We start from the raw sequence: 20144 nt of genomic DNA, 5'->3' as shown, positions 1-20144 counted from the left end.
CCTTTTGGGATTGATAACGTATCATGCCAGTAGGTGGAGGCTCTGCGACGGGTCCAGCGACAGCCCTCGGATGGGTCATTGTAGTATTGTTAACTGGGTATGGAATGCTCTCACCGCTCATCTTCCCTGGGGCTAGGAGGATGTCTCATTTGCCTACATAACGTGGACACTCCGATGTGATTACAGGGCAGATAGACTTTCTAATGGCTTGGCAGGTCACGGACCCACTCTGGGGTAAGCAAGTACTTGAGTCATGAATTTAGAGTAATGCAGTAATGTGAATCTTGTTTTTTTTTATTTAAAAAAATGTACTCATTCAAAGATGAACGGGAAAACAAAACATTCAAAGTTATTTTAAAAAGCTAAATGGATAAAAACGCACCAATGTATTTCTATGTTACACATTTGCTCATGACGTATAGCTTAAACTCTGTTCTATTTACAGAGTCAATTCATACTGTTGTTTAAATGTGTATTGTTAGGTAAAAGGCCATATAATCTTCAGTGCTAATGTAGGTGTATTGTGTATGTATAGTACAGGTATGTATTTGTGTTCTGTGTATGCACACACTTTGACATTGAGTGTGTACAGTCATCTCAGTGGAGTTGTGGGGTCTCGGGGCTGGGGTTGTTCAGGTGTCGTGACGCTGTGCTGGTCTCCGTCCATCTGTTGCTCTGAACGGTGAGTTCCTCAGGTCTGGGACAAAGCACATAGACACAACCACTGGGACTTAGCAAGGGATATCGATCTCCGATTGTACCGGGGGAAAAGTGTGGTAACGCTTCATGATTTACATACATATGAAGCATTCATGTATTTATATAGTGCCGTATAGCCCACTTATAATGTGCTATGGCATTGACTATAAGCGTTCTTAACTCTGTTTTATAGATCAAACTACAATGTAAGACTATAGTGCATAATGTATTCTACCCGTAGTGGTTTGTCATACCTGTGATGATGTCCTCCAGGGCCCCATCCTTCACCTGAGGCTTCACCTGCCTCTTCTTCAGCTCCGCAATCAGGTCCATCTTGGGCATCATGGGAGACTGGCAGGGGTCAAAGGGTAAAGCTGACACACTGGCATATGTAGTATGGACCACCCTAGAATGACTAGTCACTGGTCGATCAGTCATAAGGGGAAGCTACAAAACGACAGTACTCCACCTCCTTTTATAACTGGCTGCATGGAATGTAGAGACTGTGGTGGATTGAGTTGGTATGGGTCTATAGTCTGTTGTCCTACCTTGTGTCCTGCAGCCTCTTTCTTTCTAGGGGAGGGAGACTCTGCTTGGTTCTCACTGCTCTGGGCCTCCAGTCTCTTCTTCTGTTCATTATCCTTCTCTGCTTGCTGTGTGGGACACACACAAAATCCGGTCATTAGAGGCCCAATGCAGCCGTTTAATCTCAATATCAAATCATTTCTGAGCAACAATTAAGTACCTTGCTTTGATTTGTTTTCAATTCAAACAAAAATAGCTTCTTAGCTAAATGCTATTCCTCATGCAAGAATTGTGCTAGGACTGTCTAGACATGGTCTGAGAGAGGGCCCTAACTGGAGCAGCCTAATAGGAGGAATGTATAACCTGAAAACTAGCTGTTATTGGCAGAAAGGAGGGCAAACTTTCTTTGTTATTGGTCTATTAACTTACCAGGTGGTCCGAAAATAACACCCCACCCAGCCAAACAGCTCTTACACCAAAAGTGCATTATCAGAATTTTCACAATTTCACAGTATTATTCAAACCTCATAGTGTGGAAATATATATAAAACAGGAAAATCACGTTTTTGACTGCACTGCTCCTTTAACAAACATGCATATAAATACAAAATGCACCCACGATAGACACAAGTTAAACATAATGAGCTCTTTCCTTATCCTTTCCCATTACGGGGGCACCACCTCACCTTATAGGCCTTCATGAAGCGGACAAACGGAGGGAAAAACATGGAGGGTTGTGTGGTCTTGGGGTTCTCTCCAAAATACTCCACCACCGAGCCATACGCCTCCTAGTGGAGGAGGTGAGAGAGGAAGAGGAGGAGAGATGATGCTCACATTAAAATATGCATTGAACATCTTCTGTGGAATTATGTGTGTTGGATGTGTCTATTAAGTTCAAATGTTATGGAATTCCAACCTGAGCGGTCTTGCTGTCTTTGAGTAATGAGTCCAGTAATTCACTGTTTGTCTTGACAAAGTCCTTCAGCACTGTGTTGTCTTCCTGCACCAGGAACTCCTTCTTGGTCACTTCCATTCCCCTCTCCAGAGAGCGGATATCCTGAAGAATACTGTCCAGAGACACTGAAACACACAAACACAGGAGAGAAATAGGGGGTCAGATATTCTCACTATGAAAGGCTGCATTTTTTAAAAGCTGTGTGTGTGTGTGTGTGTGTGTGTGTGTGTGTGTGTGTGTGTGTGTGTGTGTGTGTGTGTGTGTGTGTGTGTGTGTGTGTGTGTGTGTGTGTGTGCAACCGTTGATTGCATTCCCGTACCTAGGCCAGCCTTGTCCACAAAGTGCAGCTCAGTGTGGAAGTTGTTGAGCTCGGGGTATTTCTCCTGGACGATGCTGGAGATGAAGTGTAGCAGGGTCTGGGACCGGTCAGTAGACTTGGTGTCCAGCAGCTGACAGGACAGAGACAAAGCGAGGAACAGATGGAGTCATCTCCCAACGATGGACTGGCCTGCCTGTCACGATACCATAGCGCCCTCAACAGTCCAAAACCTTGCTTTAGCTAATAGCGACTTATTTATCGTTATAGAGTTTAAGCCATCCTATTTCAAGCCAGTTAATCTCTACCTTAGTGATGATTATATTAATGTTAAACAAGGGAAACAATTTTGCCTCAAGAGCAGAGGGGTACTCACCAGGTCCAGACTCTGCAGGCGGAACCCATAGGCTGCACCCCTCTTACTGCTGTTCATGTAGTTCCCAAAGGCTAGGATGATCTGGAGAGGAGGAGCCAGATGCAGAATGTGTTACATAGACAGTGCAGGCCTGTTTAAAGAAGCTCTCTGATTGGAGGTTAGCAGCGACGGACAGGGATGCCCTCCACTCACCTCTAACATCTTCTTCAGCTTGGCCGAGGACTTAATGGACATGGATGCTGTGATCATGGAGTTCAGTTGCTGTAGGTGAGATTATGAATGACTACAGTATCAGATTCTGAAGAAAGTCATTGTCATACAGATACAATTTCATTGTCTCTCCTGAGCAACTGACTTACCGGCTGCAGACGTTTGACACTCTCGGGGAAGTTGCCCATGAAGGTGAGGGTGCTGATTCGCTGGGCCAGACGGGGGATCTTCCCAAAGCGCATCATGAAGCGGTCCTCCTCTGCCAGATCATCCAGCGGACGGCCCTCCTTCTCATAGTTCTGGAGGAGCTTCAGCTCGTAGTCTGACGGGACAAACCTCTCCAGCAGCTCCAGGAAGTCCAGCCCCAACGCCTGCTGGTCATACCTGGAGAGGAGGAGGGAAAGAGGAGGGAGGGAGGGAGAGAAGTAAGATAGTAAGGAAGGGACAAAAGAAGAGTGTTGGGGAAGGTGGGATGAGGAGAAAGAGAACCAAGGGATTAAAGAGAACAAAAAAGGCATAGAGAAATAAGTTCCATACGTCTCTATAGCTGTGCAGATGTCTGCGGGGCTCCGGCCTCCCTTGCGTAGCGTGATGGCCAGGTTCTTGGCCTTGTTGCCCTCGATCAGGTTGACCTTGCTGGGGGCCTTCTGGGCCACCTTGACCTTAAGAGTGGACAGAGCTGCTGGAGGACCCTGGGCCTTGGTCTTAAACTGCTCCTCAAACGCCTCCATGTTCAGCTCCTGACACAACACACATAGAGATGGTTAGAGAGGGAGGGTAAGGAGGGGAGAGAGAGAAAGGGGGAGAGAGAGGAGGGAGGGTAAGGAGGAAGAGATTTATAGAGAGAGAGAGAGAGAGAGAGGAGTAGAAAGAGGGTCAGGAAGAGGGGAGGAGAGGAAAGAGTGGAAAAAGGGGGTCAGAGGGAAGGTGAGAGAAGGGAGAATGGAAGAGTAGAGTTCAGTCAGCACTAGTATCTGTGTGGAGGTTTGGTCTTACCCCTAAGACCTGCTCGTCGTCCAGCTCGTGGAAGACCGTGCCAGTCACCTGGTTGGGCTTCAGGGCCTGCCAGTTGAGCAAAGGCATCCGGAACTTAGTCTGGATGGGTTTCCTGCTTTTACCTCCTGAGTGAAAGAGAGAGAGTAGGAGAGAGAATCAATCACAGTTGTCAATCACCAGTGCACTCATTTTACCCTTCAGCAAATTAGACGTATACAAATTCATGAGATTGACTGACAATCTGATTAGCATAGAGCTCTCTCCTATTTGACCTCTCACACCCTAATCTCTCCTCTATATTCATGATCTCCCCTCTCAATTTTCTAATCTCTGCTGTAGATCGCTACTGGAGCGGAATAGGTGGAATGGTATCAAATACATCAAGCACATGGTTTCCACATGTTTGATGCCATTCCATTCGCTCAGTTCCAGACATTATTATGAGCCGTCCTCTCCTCGGCAGCCTCCACTGATATACACATGTAACTGCCAGAATAATGGAAACACTTAAGATACAAAGTATATTGAATTCAGCAATGAACTTACTATTATGCTTATGGTCATATATAAAAATGCTGGGCAGGCCATTATTTTGGCCATTATTTTGGCTACCATGGCTATGCCCTCATATGATGACAATGCCCCTATCTACAGGGCACGAATGGTCACTGAATTGTGTTGATGAACAATGCAAATCATATGCCATGGGCTTTTCAGTCTCAGATCTCAACCCAATTAGACACTTATGGGAGATTCTGAAGTGGCTTCTAAGACAGCATTTTCCACCACATTAACAAAACGCGAAATTATGGAATTCCTCGTGGAAGAATGGAGTCGCATCCCTAATAGAGTTCCAGACACTTGTAGAATTTATTCCAAAGTGCATTGAAGCTGTTCTGGACCTATTAAGACACTTGATGTTGGTGTTTCCTTCATTTTGGCAGCTACCTGTATATCTCTAATGAAAAGAGTCACCTTACCGGCTTGGCTGTCTCCAGAAGGCGGAACTCCTGGTGGGGGCGGAGGACCAGCGCCGGGTGGAGGAGGAGGTGGGGGCGGACCTCCACTGGGAGGAGGGGGAGGTGGGCCACCAGAGCCATGTGGGGGAGGAGGAGGTGGTGGAGGGGGTGGGGGAGCAGGTCCACCAGGCCCAGGAGGTGGAGGGGGAGGAGGAGGGGGGACAGAAGAGATGGCTGAGGAGGGAGTGGCATCAGGGACGTCTAGGCCAGGGGCAGTGGGACCAGTGGAGCTGAGCAGGGGCTCAGAGGCTGGGGCGGGGGCGTACTCGATGATGGTGACAGGCACCACCTGGAGGTCTAGGGCCCCAGAGGGGGTGCGTCCCAGGCGGATCAGCCCTCGGTCCTGCAGCTCCTGCACCTTGAGTTCCAGCTCAGAGGAGGGCTGGCTTAGACGCTCTCTGTCCCGGTCCCTCTCCTGGCTCATCTCCCTCTCCCTCTCTCTCTGCTGCAGAGAACTGACCTGGGAACAGGAGTCCCTCAGGCTCTCCTGTCAGTCGCACACACAAAGGCAAGGAAAAGTTATTATCACAAAACCACACACATACCTTTCTGTCTGATACACTATATTGCAAACAGTCCACAGTTCATTGTACAGTGCAGACCTTGAGCAGCTCTGTCTCCTTGGTGGCTTGGAGGAGCTGTTTCTCCAGTTCAGCCATCCTCTCTGCAGACTGGCTCTCAATCTCCTCTAGCCTGGTACTCAGCTACAAAAACACAACACGACACAACATGCCAACACAACATGACAACACAACATTCGGAGGTCACAGACAGAGTCATAGAGTAATTGCTGGCCTTTTTTAGATGTGTGATTTGAATGAATCAGACTGTGTGTGTACAGTATGTACCACTGACCTGTGAGTTGTGCTCCCGCAGTTCGTCCACATGATCCAGCACCCCGCCCCTGTTCTCTGCATCCTCCAGCAGAGCCCCCACATCAAACACGTTGTCCAGGTAGGCCTGAATCTGAACCTGCAGCTTCTCACTCTCTGTCAGCTTCAGAGACTGACACACACACACACACGACCATCGTTATCCTGGCGGTTTCATTTCCGTTTGAAGGAGTTGGTTTTGCGGTTGTGACGGTTCCATTTCCAACAATGAGACGAGAAGGATAAATGGAGCGTTTACCTCTAGGTACTGGTCCAGTCCGTGGTGAGTGAACTCATATTGCAGGTGCACACGGAAGTTCATATTCTCCACCGAATGCACCACAATGTTAATGAACTGCATGCAGGCCACCTGACGAGAGGGATCATCATATTTGATCTTTAACCTTTCAGAACTACATTGTGAGTAAAATGCAAAACACATCAGCCAAGGAGACATAAAGCCGTTTTGTGTCCACGTACCATGAAGTCAATGTTGCTGTCATCGTTGCTAAAGTACTCCATCAGTTTCTCAAAACGGTTCTTCTCTCCGCTCACCTGAGGGAAAGGACGTTCCTGGTTTCAGTAACACAGTCAACAGATGTCCACACGAGTGTGTACGTTTCACTACTTGGTGAAGTGTGTGTGTTTTGTATTCATAGAAAGCTGATCAAATTGGTCCACTTCTGCTTTAAACATTTCTAACATTAAATCTATTGTTGGTCGTGATGGTCACCAACATGGAGAGTCTATGTCGATATCAGTTGAATAATTTCAGACTACATAACAGTTGTATAAAAGGGGCCCTTCAGTATGGTGAGGACTGGTTACGCACTCACAACATGATGTCTTCGTGTGAGTGTGTGTTTTAGAGTTCTAAGTGTGCTTGGTGTGACTAAGACAGGGTGTGTCGTGTATCAGTCGTGAGATTACTTAGAAGAGAATAATCTTGGTCCCGAGAACACACGAATGAGTAGACTAAGGTGAGATTATACAGTACATATTGGTAAAGTAAAGTCTGCCATAGTGTGGCTAAGATTGGTAAATTCCTTCACCTCCTTGAGGTTGTCGAAGGCGGCAAGAATGATGTCATGACCATCCCTCACAAGACACACAGCAGCCAACAGCTCCAACACCAGGGCTTTGGTTCTGTAGAGACCAGGAATATAATACCACATCACACACACACACATCACACACACATACACAAGCATGCACACATGCACACACAGGTGTTCATACCTGGGGTTCTTGTTGTTGAGACTGAGAGTGATCTCGTTGACACAGCGTGGGTGAGTCATAACTTGGTTGAAGCCCGACTGAAAAAGTGATAATTAGCATTGGAATTTCACAATTTCACACTCCATATCACAGTCATGCCCACACACCACACAACACACACACACACACCTGGTAGTTCATGATGGCACGCAGACACATGATGCACACATGGACGTCGTCCCTCTGACTGGCCAATCGAGAGATCTTCTGAGTTTTCCTACTCTGGGCCAGAGAGGTTATTCTGCTTAGGAGATATTGAGAGGATGGAGGAGATGGTGGTCCCTGGTCAGAAGGTCCCACTTTGCAGTAGAATATTTTTTGGTGAGATTTATCCTGTGGCCTCTAAGGCTTGCTGGGTGAGACTCGGATCTCATAACGGCTGATGGTTCTTACCGTACGGTCAGGGCGCGGGCTGCTCTGGTCATGCCGTGTGTAGGGGAGCTTCCTGCACTCGTATTCAGGTCCTCCATGGACCTCTCCGCTGGCTTCCCTCTCTCTGACAGTGTTCCCCCATTCTCAGCACCCTCCAAGTCAAACCTATTGACACATTCCCAAATACACAAACATATAGTCACGTATAGATAATCAAACATTAAATCTACAGGACCAGTCAAAAGTGTGGACACACCTACTCATTCAAGGGCTTTTCTTTATTTTTACTATTTTCTCCATTGTAGAATAATAGTGAAGATATCATAACTATGAAATAACACAAATGGAAACACCCTTTGCCTTGATGACAGCTTTGCACAGTCTTGGCATTCTCTCAACCAGCTTCATGAGGTAGTCACCTGGAATGCATTTCAATGAACAGGTGTGCCTTGTTAAAAGTTAATTTGTGGAATTTCTTTCCTCAATGCGTTTGAGCCAATCAGTTGTGTTGTGACAAGGTAGGGATGGTATACAGAAGATAGCACAATTGGGTAAAATACCAAGTCCATATTATGGCAAGAACAGCTCAAATAAGCAAATAGAAATGACAGTCCAGCATTACTTTAAGACATGAAGGTCAGTCATTACAGAAAATGTCAAGAACTTTTCTTCAAGTGCAGTCGCAAAAACCATCAAGCGCTATGATGAAATTGGTTCTCATGAGGACTGCCACAGGAAAGGAAGACCCAGAGTTACCTCTGCTGCAGAGGATAAGTTCATTAGAGTTAACTGCACCTCAGATTGCAGCCCAAATAACAGACACATCTCAACATTAACTAGTCAGAGGAGACTCCGTGAATCAGGTCATCATGGTCGAATTGCATCAAATAAACCACTACTAAAGGACAACAATAAGAAGAAGAGACTTGCTTGGGCCAAGAAACACGAGCAATGGACATTAGACTGGTGAAAATCTGTCCTTCGGTCTGATGACTTCAAATTTGCGATTTTTGGTTCCAACCGCCATGTTTTTGTGAGACGCAGAGTAGGTGAATGGATGATCTCCGCATGTGTGGTTCCCACCGTGAAGCATGGAGGAGGAGGTGTGGAGGTGTGATGGTGCTTTGCTGGTGACACTGTCTGTGATTTATTTAGAATTCAAGGTACACTTGAACTGCATGGCTAACACAGCATTCTGCAACGATGCACTATCCCATCTTGTTTGAGCTTAGTGGGACAATCATTTGTTTTTCAACAGGACAATGACTTAAAACACACCTCCAGGCTGTGTAAGGGCTATTTGACCAAGAAGGAGAGTGAGGGTGCTGCATCAGATGACCTGGCCCCCACAATCACCCAATCTCAACCCAATTGAGATGGTTTGGGATGAGTTGGACCGCAGAGTGAAGGAAAAGTAGTCAACAAGTGCTCAGCATATGTGAGAACTCCTCCAAGACTGTTGGAAAAGCATTCCTCGTGAAGCTGGTTGAGAGAATGCCAAGAGTGTGCAAAGCTGTCATCAAGGCAAAGGGTGACTACTTTGAAGAATCTAAAATATATTTTGATTGGTTTAACACTTTTTTGGTTACTACATGACTACATATGTGTTATTTCATCGTTTTGATGTCTTAACTATTATTCTACAATGTAGAAAATAGTAAAAATAAAGAAAAACCCTTGAATGGGTAGGTGTATCCAAACTTTTGACTGGTACTGTATGTCTCATTGATACTGTACGGGATTGTGTTAAGACAGAAGGGGAGAATGCAGGGATACTCACGAAGCGTCACACTGGGCGTAGGACAGGTAATCCACCAGTACATCCAAACCCTGGTTCTCCTCATTCAGAAACTCCTGGGCCCAGCTATAGAGAGAGAAAGAGAATTAGAACCCGATAGTACTTTAATACTTTTAAGGACACTTGAGTCAGTCGTACTGACTGATGGGATAACTATGGGACCAGTCCTGGTCAAACCTAACATAGCAGGCGTAAAAGAAAAGCCTGAAACTAGATCCCCTACATACTGGTCTTGACGAGAAGAAGAAAGAAAAAAAACTGTCAGGGGAGGTTCTCATCTGCACTGTTCAACCAATCCAGTAAATGTGGAGGAGGAGTTAAGATAGAGTGTCGCCTTATTAACGTCCGAAAGCGGAAGTTGCGTCACAGGCTCTCTTTCCATTTCCCATGAAAACCAGAACATCTGTTTGTTGGGGACTCGGCAGAGGCTTATCCTGGTCCAGTCACTCACCCAATATGATTAGTGCGGAGGGAGATCTCCAGCTCTCTCAATACCTGGGTGGACTCCTGGACCCGCCTCTTGAACTGAAATAGGCCAAAACCATACAAAGAAGCTCTATGAATGAAGGAAACGCACAAACCTTTATATCAGTAGTTCAGAAGTTGTTCTAATGAGACTGGCCTTATATTACTGGCTTAATGGCTTTGTCATAAAATGCAAAGACATACTACTACTGTAGATGTAATATTGTTATCCCATTGTTCCAAAACACGCATTACTTCTTAAAATCCCTGGCTACGGTGAGAATGACTAGAAGCTCTATGTACGTGAGCGGGGGGTACTGAACACCCACCCTGCGGGTCACTCCTCCTTGGTCCTGATAGAAGCTCTTGATCTTGGTCAGATAGGTAGAGGGAGGGTTCTTCACCTGGAACCGCTCCTGACCACACAGAATGGAGGGAGGAAGGAGAAGGGGATTAGGGGAGGAGGGGGTGTGAGAAGACAAATGACAACGAGCACCGCAAACCACTCTGTTACCATGCCAAACTGCTGAAGGGAAACGTGCTTACCACAGGAACCCATCAGAGGTGTCGTGTTTTGCTAGAAGACTTTATGACCTTTTTGCACTCTAACCTACATTACATATCGGCAACCGGACAACAGCAATACACATTCATTTTTCTTCACGGTTATATCCGTATGCTGTGTCTTTAGAACACTTCATCTCAGATACAATCAGGGGTTACTCTTTATTTTAACGGTTGGTAATAAACCATTTATAAGGCATTTACAAAAAGATTACACACCATTTATGGTTAGGGTTAGGTATGGGTTAGGGTTAAATAGTGCTCGCTTTAGATTAGGGACTGCAAAAATACCTTACTCATGATTAGTAAATGGTTTATAAATGTGGGAGTAATGATTAATAAATGGTTTATTATGGACCGTTGAAATAAAGCATTACCCAATCATGTAGAACTGCGTATGTACTAGTGCATGAACCAATCACCCCATGTAAGGCTCCCAACAAGAGGTAATGTTCTTACCTGATCACAGATCAGCTCCCACTTCTTGTCATTGTCATACTGACTCAACAGTTTCAGCTTGTCTGGAGGCAAGTTCATATAGCTCTGAGAATAGAATAAGGTGCACTTCAAAAACCTACATCAATAATGACATGAAACTGTTACTGTGACTACAACGGGGGCCTTTGGGGATCTTGTTTTTAAATTAACTCTGAGCGGTCTACAATGGCATGTTACTCAGTAGACTTACATTAAGCAGTGCCTGCATAATAATATAATCTTAAATAAGACTTTTCTTTCAATTCTTTCTTCACTGCCAACCTGCCAATGCTCTTGTGCACATTGTCATAACGCTTCCTGTTCATGCCATGCTGTTCAAATGTGATCAGAAACCACAGATGTCCCCACCAGAGGTATTAGTGAATGCTATCATCATCCTACACCAAGGAGATGACTCACTGTTTACATGTATTGCTGGTAACTAATGGAAACCATTTGTGAGCATGTATCAGGTCTAGTCATGAGCATTTTCAAACACATACAGATAATGCTTCTCCATTCATCATTGAACGTAGCGGGCCTATACAGTAGTCGTTTAGCCAGGATCTGTTTGAGTGAGTTGGAAGTGGATTTAACCTGATTGATTCAATAGTTATTAGTCGGTATGACAGGTGAACCACGTGGCACCTTCTAAAAGGTGAAGCTGATTCAACTCTGTCATGCCTATTGATTAACATGGGAAAATAAAAAATATATTGTAAGCATCATTCTCATGTGACACGACACACACAATTACCCCATAGATGTTGCCGGCCAAACTAACCGCTAATGAAAGTTGTTTATTTAAGGCATCTAAGACGAGCGATGTTTAAGTTGAGGCAGTCTTGGGCCTACTAAGAAAGGGTGTGGACTGTGGTTAGATACGCAGAATTGAATGTTCTCAAGCGACAGTTTGTGGCTTCCTCTTTACACTTTAACAAACCCTTGAGGTTTGACATGTGTGCCCCAGTTAACGTGGGCTTTGCTGGGGACATAGCTATAGGGTTTGGGTGGGGTACAGTATGGGAGGGACCGATGGTAGATTATGAAGGACAAAGACTAGCAACAGAAAACGAAATGTACTCAATGTGTATGTGAATATTTGCTGTACATACACATGAGGTTGCTCATACACACATACCCACTCAGAAAGACATATAGTCTTGTACACATTAACGCACGCGCACACACATTTTTGAGTATGTGTCGTTCCATTTGAGGCCGATTGGATGTACTGCCAAATTCTGTATAACGACGTTGGAGGCGGCTTATGGTAGAGAAATTAACATTAAATTATTTGACAACAACTCTGTTGGACATTCATGCAGTCAGCATGCCAATTACACCCTCCCTCATAACTTGTGGCATTGTGTTGTGTGACAAAACTGCACTTTTTAGAGTGGCATTTTGTTGTCACCAGCACAAGGTGCACCTGTGTAATGATCATGCTGTTTAATCAGCTTCTTGATATGCCACATCTGTCAGGTGGATGGATTATCTTGGCAAAGGAGAAATGCGCACTAACTGCTTGCAACCCAACTTCTTACAAGTTCTGTTAAATCCAGCGATATAAAAGGGATCTCTATTGCTGACAGAGATATTATCATCAGTCAACTTACAGATGACACCACCCTTTTTTTGAAAGATGCTGACCAGATTCCTAGAGCAGTCGATGTGATCAATATTTTTTCCAAAGCATCTGGTCTTTGCCTAAACCTTAATAAGTGTGAATTGTTTGCTGTTAACGACCGTGTGATACCCTCTATATGCAATATTCCAGTCAAGGAAGAAGTAACATACCTTTGGATTACCATATCTAAGGATCAACAGGAAAGATGCTCATAAAATTTCATACCTATTATGGAAAAAAACAAAAAGAAGTTGAACCATTGGTTGCAGAGGGATTTATCCTTGAAAGGTTGAGAATTGCTTTCTAAAGCTGAAGGTATCTCCAGACTTACGTATGCAGCCCAGTCCCGACATCTTGACAACAAAATAGGTAAAGCTGTTGACCAGATGCTTTTCAACTTCGTCTGGAAAAATCGTACACATTATATTAGGAAATATGTCGTTATGAACACATATGAATATGGTGGTGTCAATTTCTTTGATTTTCCTACTTTGAATAATAGTGATAAATTGGGCAACACATTTCTTAAAGAATTCTTAAGGAATTTCATCCCTCATTATATCTTCTCCCATTTTGGTGGCTTCAATTTTATGTTACTTTGTAACTATAACATTGATAAGATTCCTACAAAATGTGTATTCTTCCCGTGGTCGTTAATATATAAACATCATTTTTCATCGCATAGGTATTTCATTTGGAACAATAGGATATTTTTTTAAAGAACTGGTTTAATAACAGAAACAGACATTTGCATCCTGCAGCACAAACTCCAAAAAGTTCTGGGACACTGTAAAGTCCGTGGAGAATAAGAGCACCTCCTCCCACCTGCCCACTGCACTGAGGCTAGGAAAGACTGTCACCACCGATAAATCCACGATAATTGAGAATTTCAATAAGCATTTTTCTATGGCTGGCCATGCTTTCCACCTGGCCCTACCCTGGTCAACAGCTCTGCACCCCCCACAGCAACTTGCCCAAGCCTCCCCCATTTCTCCTTCACCCAAATCCAGATAGCTGATGTTCTGGAAGAGCTGCAAAATCTGGACCCCTACAAATCAGCAGGACTAGACAATCGGGACCCTCTATTTCTAAAATGATCAGCCGAAATTGTTGCAACCCCAATTACTAGCCTGTTCAACCTCTCTTTTGTATCGTCTGAGATCCCCAAATATTGGAAAGCTGCCGCGGTCATCCCCCTCTTCAAAGGGGGAGATACTCTAGACCCAAACTGCTACAGACCTATATCTATCCTACCCTGCCTTTCTAAGGTCTTCGAAAGCCACGTTAACAATCAGATCACCGACCATTTCGAATCCCACCGTACCATCTCCACTATGCAATCTGGTTTACGAGCTGGTCATGGGTGCACCTCAGCCACGCTCAAGGTCCTAAACGATATCATAACCTCCATCGATAAGAGACAATAGTGTGCAGCTGTATTCATAGACCTGGCCAAGGCTTTCGACTCTGTCAATCACCACATTCTTATCGGCAGACTCAACAGCCTTGGTTCCTCAAATGACTACCTCGCATGGTTCACCAACTACTTCTCAGACAGAGTTCAGTGTGTCAAATCGAAAAGCCTGTTGTCCGGACCTCTGGCAGTCTCTATGGGGGTGCCACAGGGTTCAATTCTCGGGCCGACTCTTTTCTCTGTATACATCAATGATGTCGCTCTTGCTGCTGGTGATTCTCTGATCTACCCCTACACAAACGATACCATTCTGTATACTTCTGGCCCTTCTTTGGACACTGGGTTAACTAACCTCCAGAAGAGATTCAATGCCATACAACTCTCCTTCCATGGCCTCCAACTGCTCTTAAATGCAAGTAAGAATAAATGCATGCTCTTCAACCAATCGCTACCAGCACCTGCCCGCCATTCCAACATCACTACTCTGGACGGTTCTGACTTAGAATATGTGGACAACTACAAATACCTAGGTGTCTGGTTAGACTGTAAACTCTCCTTCCAGAGTCACATTAAGCATCTCCAATCCAAAATGTAATCTAGAATCGGCTTCCTATTTTGCAACAAAGCATCCTTCACTCATGCTGCCAAATATACCCTCGTAAAACTGACTATCCTACCGATCCTTGACTTCAGCAATGTCATTTACAAAATAGCCTCCAACACTCTACTCAGCAAATTGGATGCAGTCTATCACAGTGCCATCCGTTTTGTCACCAAAGCCCCATATACTACCCACCACTGCGACCTGTATGCTCTCGTTGGCTGGCCCTAGCTTCATATTTGTTGCCAAACCCACTGGCTCCAGGTCATCTATAAGTCTTTGCTAGGTAAAGCCCCACCTTATCTCAGCTTACTGGTCACCATAGCAGCACCCACCCATAGCATACCCTCCAGCAGGTATATTTTACTGGTCATCCCCAAAGCCAACACCTACTTTGGCCACCTTTCCTTCCAGTTCTCTACTGCCAATGACTGGAACGAATTGCAAAAATCACTGAAGCTGGAGACTCATATCTCCCTCACTAACTTTAAGCACCAGCTGTCAGAGCAGCTCACAGATCACTGCACCTGTACATAGCCCATCTGTAAATAGCCCATCCAACTACCTCATCCCCATACTGTTATTATTATTTTTTGCTTCTTTGCACCCCATTATCTCTACTTGCACATTCATCTTCTGCACATCTATCACTCCAGTTTTTAATTGCTAAATTGTAATTATTTTGCCACTATGGCCTATTTATTGCCTTACCTCCCTTATTTTATCTCATTTGCACACACTGTATATAGACTTTTTTTCTATTGTGTTATTGACTGTATGTTTGTTTATTCCATGTGTAACTCTGTGTTGTTGTATGTGTCGCACTGCTTTGCTTTATTTTGGCCAGGTTGCAGTTGTAAATGAGAACTTGTCCTCAACTGGCCTACCTGGTTAAATAAAGGTGAAATTAAAAATAAAAAAAATCATATCCTGCTGGTGAGTCAACTTTTTAATGCAGAAGGACCGTTACTCAATTATGAGGATTTTTTTTCTCATTACAACATCCCTGTTACACCTAGAGAGTTCACCATAGTCTTTGATGCTATTCCATCTGGAACTCTTATGTTGTTTAGAGGTGTAACCAGATCTCACCTTGACCTACCCTCGCTTAATCCAGTTGACTCTCCAATGGGAACAATGTGTTTCTCCTTGCTCCCTCAGAACAACAGATCTATACGTGCTTTATTTCAAAGGGATATTGTATCCATTCCTTATTTCACAACTTACTGGAATACATTTGTCAATAATAGCTGTTAGAAAAAAGTCTGGTTATTACCACACAAATTCCTGCTTGGAATTTCTCCCTGGTCTCTCCCTGTGAATGGAACTTATAGATTTAAATGAATGATTAGAATATTCCACCCTGAAATCATATAATTGTATGAAATTGAGTAGTCAGTAAAAGTATATATCTGTGAGAGTAGTTAGGGTAAAACAATATATCTGTACAATATGTCTTTATAGTATCTTAAACACAGACTGTCTGAGCAAAATTCGAACCTGACTAGAGATTTGGGAGAGGACAGCGAGTACGTCTCAAGGTCCCAAGGTCTCCCTAATCTCTGTCGGCTGGGTAGTGAGACAGTATGTGCGTAGGACACCTTCTGTTTGTGTGTGAAAGTATGTGTGTAAGAGACAGTATAAAATGAATGGTTTTGTACAACGAACCATCATTTATTTTGGAATTGTCTACATGTAAAGAAATTATGGCAAGACATTCATAGTTTATAATTGTTTATATTCTTGATTACTTTTTTTTTTTTTAATTATGGGAGAATGTGCTGCTCGGTTTCCTGAACTATAATCAAATTTCATATTCATGAATGTAAATTCACTAATAAAACAAAACACACTCCTCCGTGTTTTCTATAAGGAATTCGAGCAGTACATTAAGACCATTCTACATTCTTCTAATAAGAAAGCTGTAAAAACAATCAATTTGTTTGTATGTTTTAAGGTCTTTGTATAATATATCATTTGTTGTTATACCTAGCATATGTTATCATTGTCTGTTTGTATACTTCTTGTATGTATACTGATTTTTCTGCCATAAAAATTAATAAAAAAGACATGCTCACTAACAGGAATGTAAACAAATTTGTGCACAAAATATGAGAGAAATAAGCTTTTAGTGCGTATTTCTGGGATCTTTTATTTCAGCCCATGAGAAATGGGACCAAAACTTTACATGTTGCGTTTATGTTTTTGTTCAGTATAAAAATGCTTTCATTTTCGCATATGTTGTATCTTAGATCCTATTTTACATAATCTGAGGTGTTTGTGTCGTGCCCGCCATTGGTTGAGGCACAGCATACTCTTAAATATGTTTATAATCACTCATAAAAATAAATCAAGAAATTATTAAATAGTTACAATCCCTGTTTGTAAGCTTTTAAATGATTTCAAATGCAACTGTTTATCTTTTCCAGTGAGGAAGACATGGATTTCTCATGGTAGGGTGGGGTATGCAAAATGGGTCAACTTTGAGCTCTTCCATCTCCTAAATGTTTTGGCACTCACCACTTCTACCATAGGAAAATATGTATAGAAAGTTTAGTTGAAATCAACAGGGGTGTGGTCAAAAGTAATTGAAATCAAATAGAACGACCCATATCTCAATTTAGGGACCCTATACGGGTACCACAGTATGAGTAATAATACCCATAAAAATTATCAGTCAAACAAGGAAATGGTTCCAATCGTTTTTACACTATTCATTTTTCCCATAGGGGATTTTAGAAACAGTTTAATGCTAATTAGCTGCTAATTGGGCTATCATACAGAACTACAAATGCCATGATGGTCTGGACGAGACCGCCAAATCGAGGCAAAGGTAAGAATCTCTGGATTAACTATCTAATGTTAGCTACATTTTCAAATGAATAAATAGCCTACATTTCGTTAAATTGATAATTATTTGAATTCTCTTGTGCAAGTTTTAAATTGACACAATAATTGTTCGCAAAAGTGTCAGCTAGAGATGAAGTGCAGGAGCTTGCTGGGATTTGTAGTCTTGCATGATGTCTACTTTGATGCTAATTAGCATTTTCTGATCTGAGAGTAAATAGAGCCGAATATATTGATAAAAGTCCCCTTGTCCGAGAGAGATTTACATGGTTATCAAAACGTCACGTCAGGGTAAACCTACACGAAACACAGCCCTTATTTTGAGTGTTTCTAAAATTCCCTATGAGAAAAATGAATGATGGAAAAATTATTTTGCTGTTTGATCCCTAGGTTTTATGGGTATTATGACACTTCCGCTGTGGGGCTCTATTTAGAACCCGAGGGGAAGTCCTGTTCTCAGTTTCAACAGGTTGTTCCATTCTTACTGTCACCCTGAGCCCGGACACTCCTCTCAAAAAAGAAACAGTATTACCTAATATCTCCTCTCACACATTGCCACATACCTAAACATATCTGCTTGTGTGAGTGCTCTAAGTGCCGCATTAGGTCTGTTTGAAATCTAGACTAGAGAATGTAGCATTTACTGTTTGAAAGAAAGAGGAAGTCAGGTCATGCGCTGAAAGAGCAGGCTGGTAGAGAGGACAGTGGGCAGGAAATGGCTTAGGCTAAATAAGTGTCTGTACCACAGACATATTAGCTAATAGTTATCACACTGCACAGACAGCCTACATGCATCAGACATAAAAGGTGTATGCATGAAAAGATAGTTTTACTGCCAGGATGCCACGTCTTTCGTGTGTCTTCCATATCTAGTGCCTAAATGTGGGATTCAAACTGCTTGCGCTACTCATGATTTACTAATAGTTTCTACAGATAAGGCCTCGTTCCCCTGAGATGACCTGCTTCTTCTGTAGAAACAGCCGTGCTTCTAGTATTGGATTGATAGCATTATGTTGTCCTCCATAGGTGTTAAATGATGGGAAAGGACATGTTGAAATATTTGAGAAACATTTGCCTTCCTGTCTTAGTCTGTTGTCTCTTTCGTGCAAACTCTATTGCTCAATCCAGCACTGTGCCCTTATGGTGTCTCCGGTTCATCTATGAGGGAGGACTGCAGTCGAAGGTCTATGAGATCATTTGAACACAGGCTGAGCAGAGAGGCCGATTTCAAAATATCTAAAAGAGGATGTGAGCTTTTGGATGGGATTGAGGCCAACAAAATGTCAGCTCTCTTTACTAACATGACTGGCTGCAGTGAGAGAGACAGCATTGTTTTTTAACAGGAACAAGCATTACCTTGACAGAATAATTCAAACGTGAAGCTGAATCTATTTTCTCTCAGACATTTGGCACCCAGCATATTTTAAGTGAGTGATTTCACCTGTTCCTTTAGATATCAGTGCAATACATACAGTAGGTGTGTGATGCATCTAAAGTCCTGTGTGATTGTGTCTGTATTTCTGCGTGTTGGTATGCATGATGTTTCTCCCCTCCTGTCCTGCCACTCACCAGAACCACACTGAAGCGCTCCTCCAGCTCGTCCTCTGGGGGCACAGGCAGCTTGGGGGGAGCAGGCTGCTTCTTCTGCAGGGTCGGGGTGGGGTCACTCAGGCCCGTTCCTGACCCCACAGAGTGCTTGGCCTCCCTGCCATCTGCCTGTTCTATTCCCCCCGCCACATTCCCCATCACCAACCTGAACAGGTAATCCAGGGGAAAGGTTAAAAAAAAACTATTTTATCTGGAAGTGCTAATAGGCCTGACTCCAAAACAGACTGAAACTTCAACGCAGATGTCTGCAAACCTGTCCACACTGAAAAAAGTAGCTAGTTAGTTCCAATGTAGGGCAGTCCAATGAATTTCCCCCCAAAAAGAGAAGGTGAATAAAAAACGGGTCTTGGAGTCCTTGGTCCTTCAACGTCTCTAGGAGATTAGGCGGGTGGATAGAACAGTCACTGGCCTACTGCAATTGTCTTGGTCCTGAGGTGAGGATGTTTGATGGAGCAACATCTTTCCTCCTAATCCCGTATCTCCTCCACTGTCCTCACTCTCTGCTGGACAACAGGTGTTACTAGGGAAAAAAATCGGAACAAGTTGAAACCTGAAAAGTGGCGCCTGTTGAAGCAAGATGGTGTTTTTACTATTTAATTGTTCATAGTTCCTACAGTGAGCTCATCACAGACAGGCGGGGCACGGGTGTTACAGGAAGGAGAGGGGAGTTTGACGCAGTCGTTGCAACAGAGGCAGAAACCGCATAACGAGAAAAAGCAGAAGAGTAACTTCCTGCTGCGTGTGAGAGAAACAAAACTACAAGGGGGTGGAGAGAGGAGACTGAGGGAGAAGCAGAGAGGGTGTGGTTGGAGAAGATGGACAAGAGAGTAAAGTGGAGGGGTGGAAAAAAGAAGGGATAACGGAAGACTACTACGTAGGTGTATTGGGCCCATAGTCATATGAGCTAGGAAGTAACTACACATATCTGTGTAGTTGGTCTGTGCATGCGAAATGGTAGAGGGTGGATTAAGTAAGGTGTTTTTATCATTACTTTCCATTGTTAGGAAACCACTACCAGAACATAGCTTGTGGGAATGTGAGTGCAGTTGCTTTTTACGCAGTGTACCCTCAAAGAACATTCCAAGAGCGCTACCCTGTGTCAGATATTCACATTGCTACCCC

The 20144-nt window shown here is 43.6% G+C and overlaps 1 protein-coding gene across 1 annotated transcript; it reads right to left on the bottom strand.

Moving 5' to 3' along the window:
- Positions 1-273: 273 nt before the first annotated feature.
- LOC109891927 (formin-like protein 1) lies at positions 274-19679 on the bottom strand. Its single transcript, XM_031827350.1, has 25 exons — positions 18984-19679; positions 10905-10988; positions 10211-10297; positions 9868-9941; positions 9399-9482; positions 7640-7783; positions 7376-7487; positions 7208-7284; positions 7021-7114; positions 6449-6523; positions 6228-6338; positions 5952-6101; positions 5699-5800; positions 5058-5583; positions 4078-4202; positions 3619-3821; positions 3231-3465; positions 3064-3132; positions 2872-2952; positions 2499-2628; positions 2141-2304; positions 1911-2012; positions 1248-1352; positions 954-1050; positions 274-697 (listed from the first exon to the last, which is right to left on the bottom strand). The coding sequence occupies exons 1-25, from the start codon at positions 19158-19160 to the stop codon at positions 633-635; spliced, it is 3273 nt and encodes a 1090-aa protein (XP_031683210.1). The 5' UTR covers positions 19161-19679; the 3' UTR covers positions 274-632.
- Positions 19680-20144: the final 465 nt, after the last annotated feature.

Source organism: Oncorhynchus kisutch, linkage group LG6, assembly GCF_002021735.2.
Source record: "Oncorhynchus kisutch isolate 150728-3 linkage group LG6, Okis_V2, whole genome shotgun sequence".
Lineage (NCBI taxonomy): Eukaryota > Metazoa > Chordata > Actinopteri > Salmoniformes > Salmonidae > Oncorhynchus > Oncorhynchus kisutch.
The sequence above is the reverse complement of the archived record's forward strand: the minus strand, read 5'-3'. Positions and strand labels throughout refer to the sequence as shown.

What these genes read in the sequence shown, in the direction of transcription:
- LOC109891927 (XM_031827350.1), bottom strand. Translation starts at nt 19,160, where the DNA reads ATGGGGAATGTGGCGGGGGGAATAGAACAGGCAGATGGCAGGGAGGCC. An exon ending in ACGACGAGCAGGTCTTAGGG is followed by an intron (nt 3,822 to 4,077) that starts GTAAGACCAAAC and finishes GTGTTGTGTCAG; the next exon opens with GAGCTGAACATGGAGGCGTT. An exon ending in GCCTGCAGAGTCTGGACCTG is followed by an intron (nt 2,629 to 2,871) that starts GTGAGTACCCCT and finishes CTGTCCTGTCAG; the next exon opens with CTGCTGGACACCAAGTCTAC.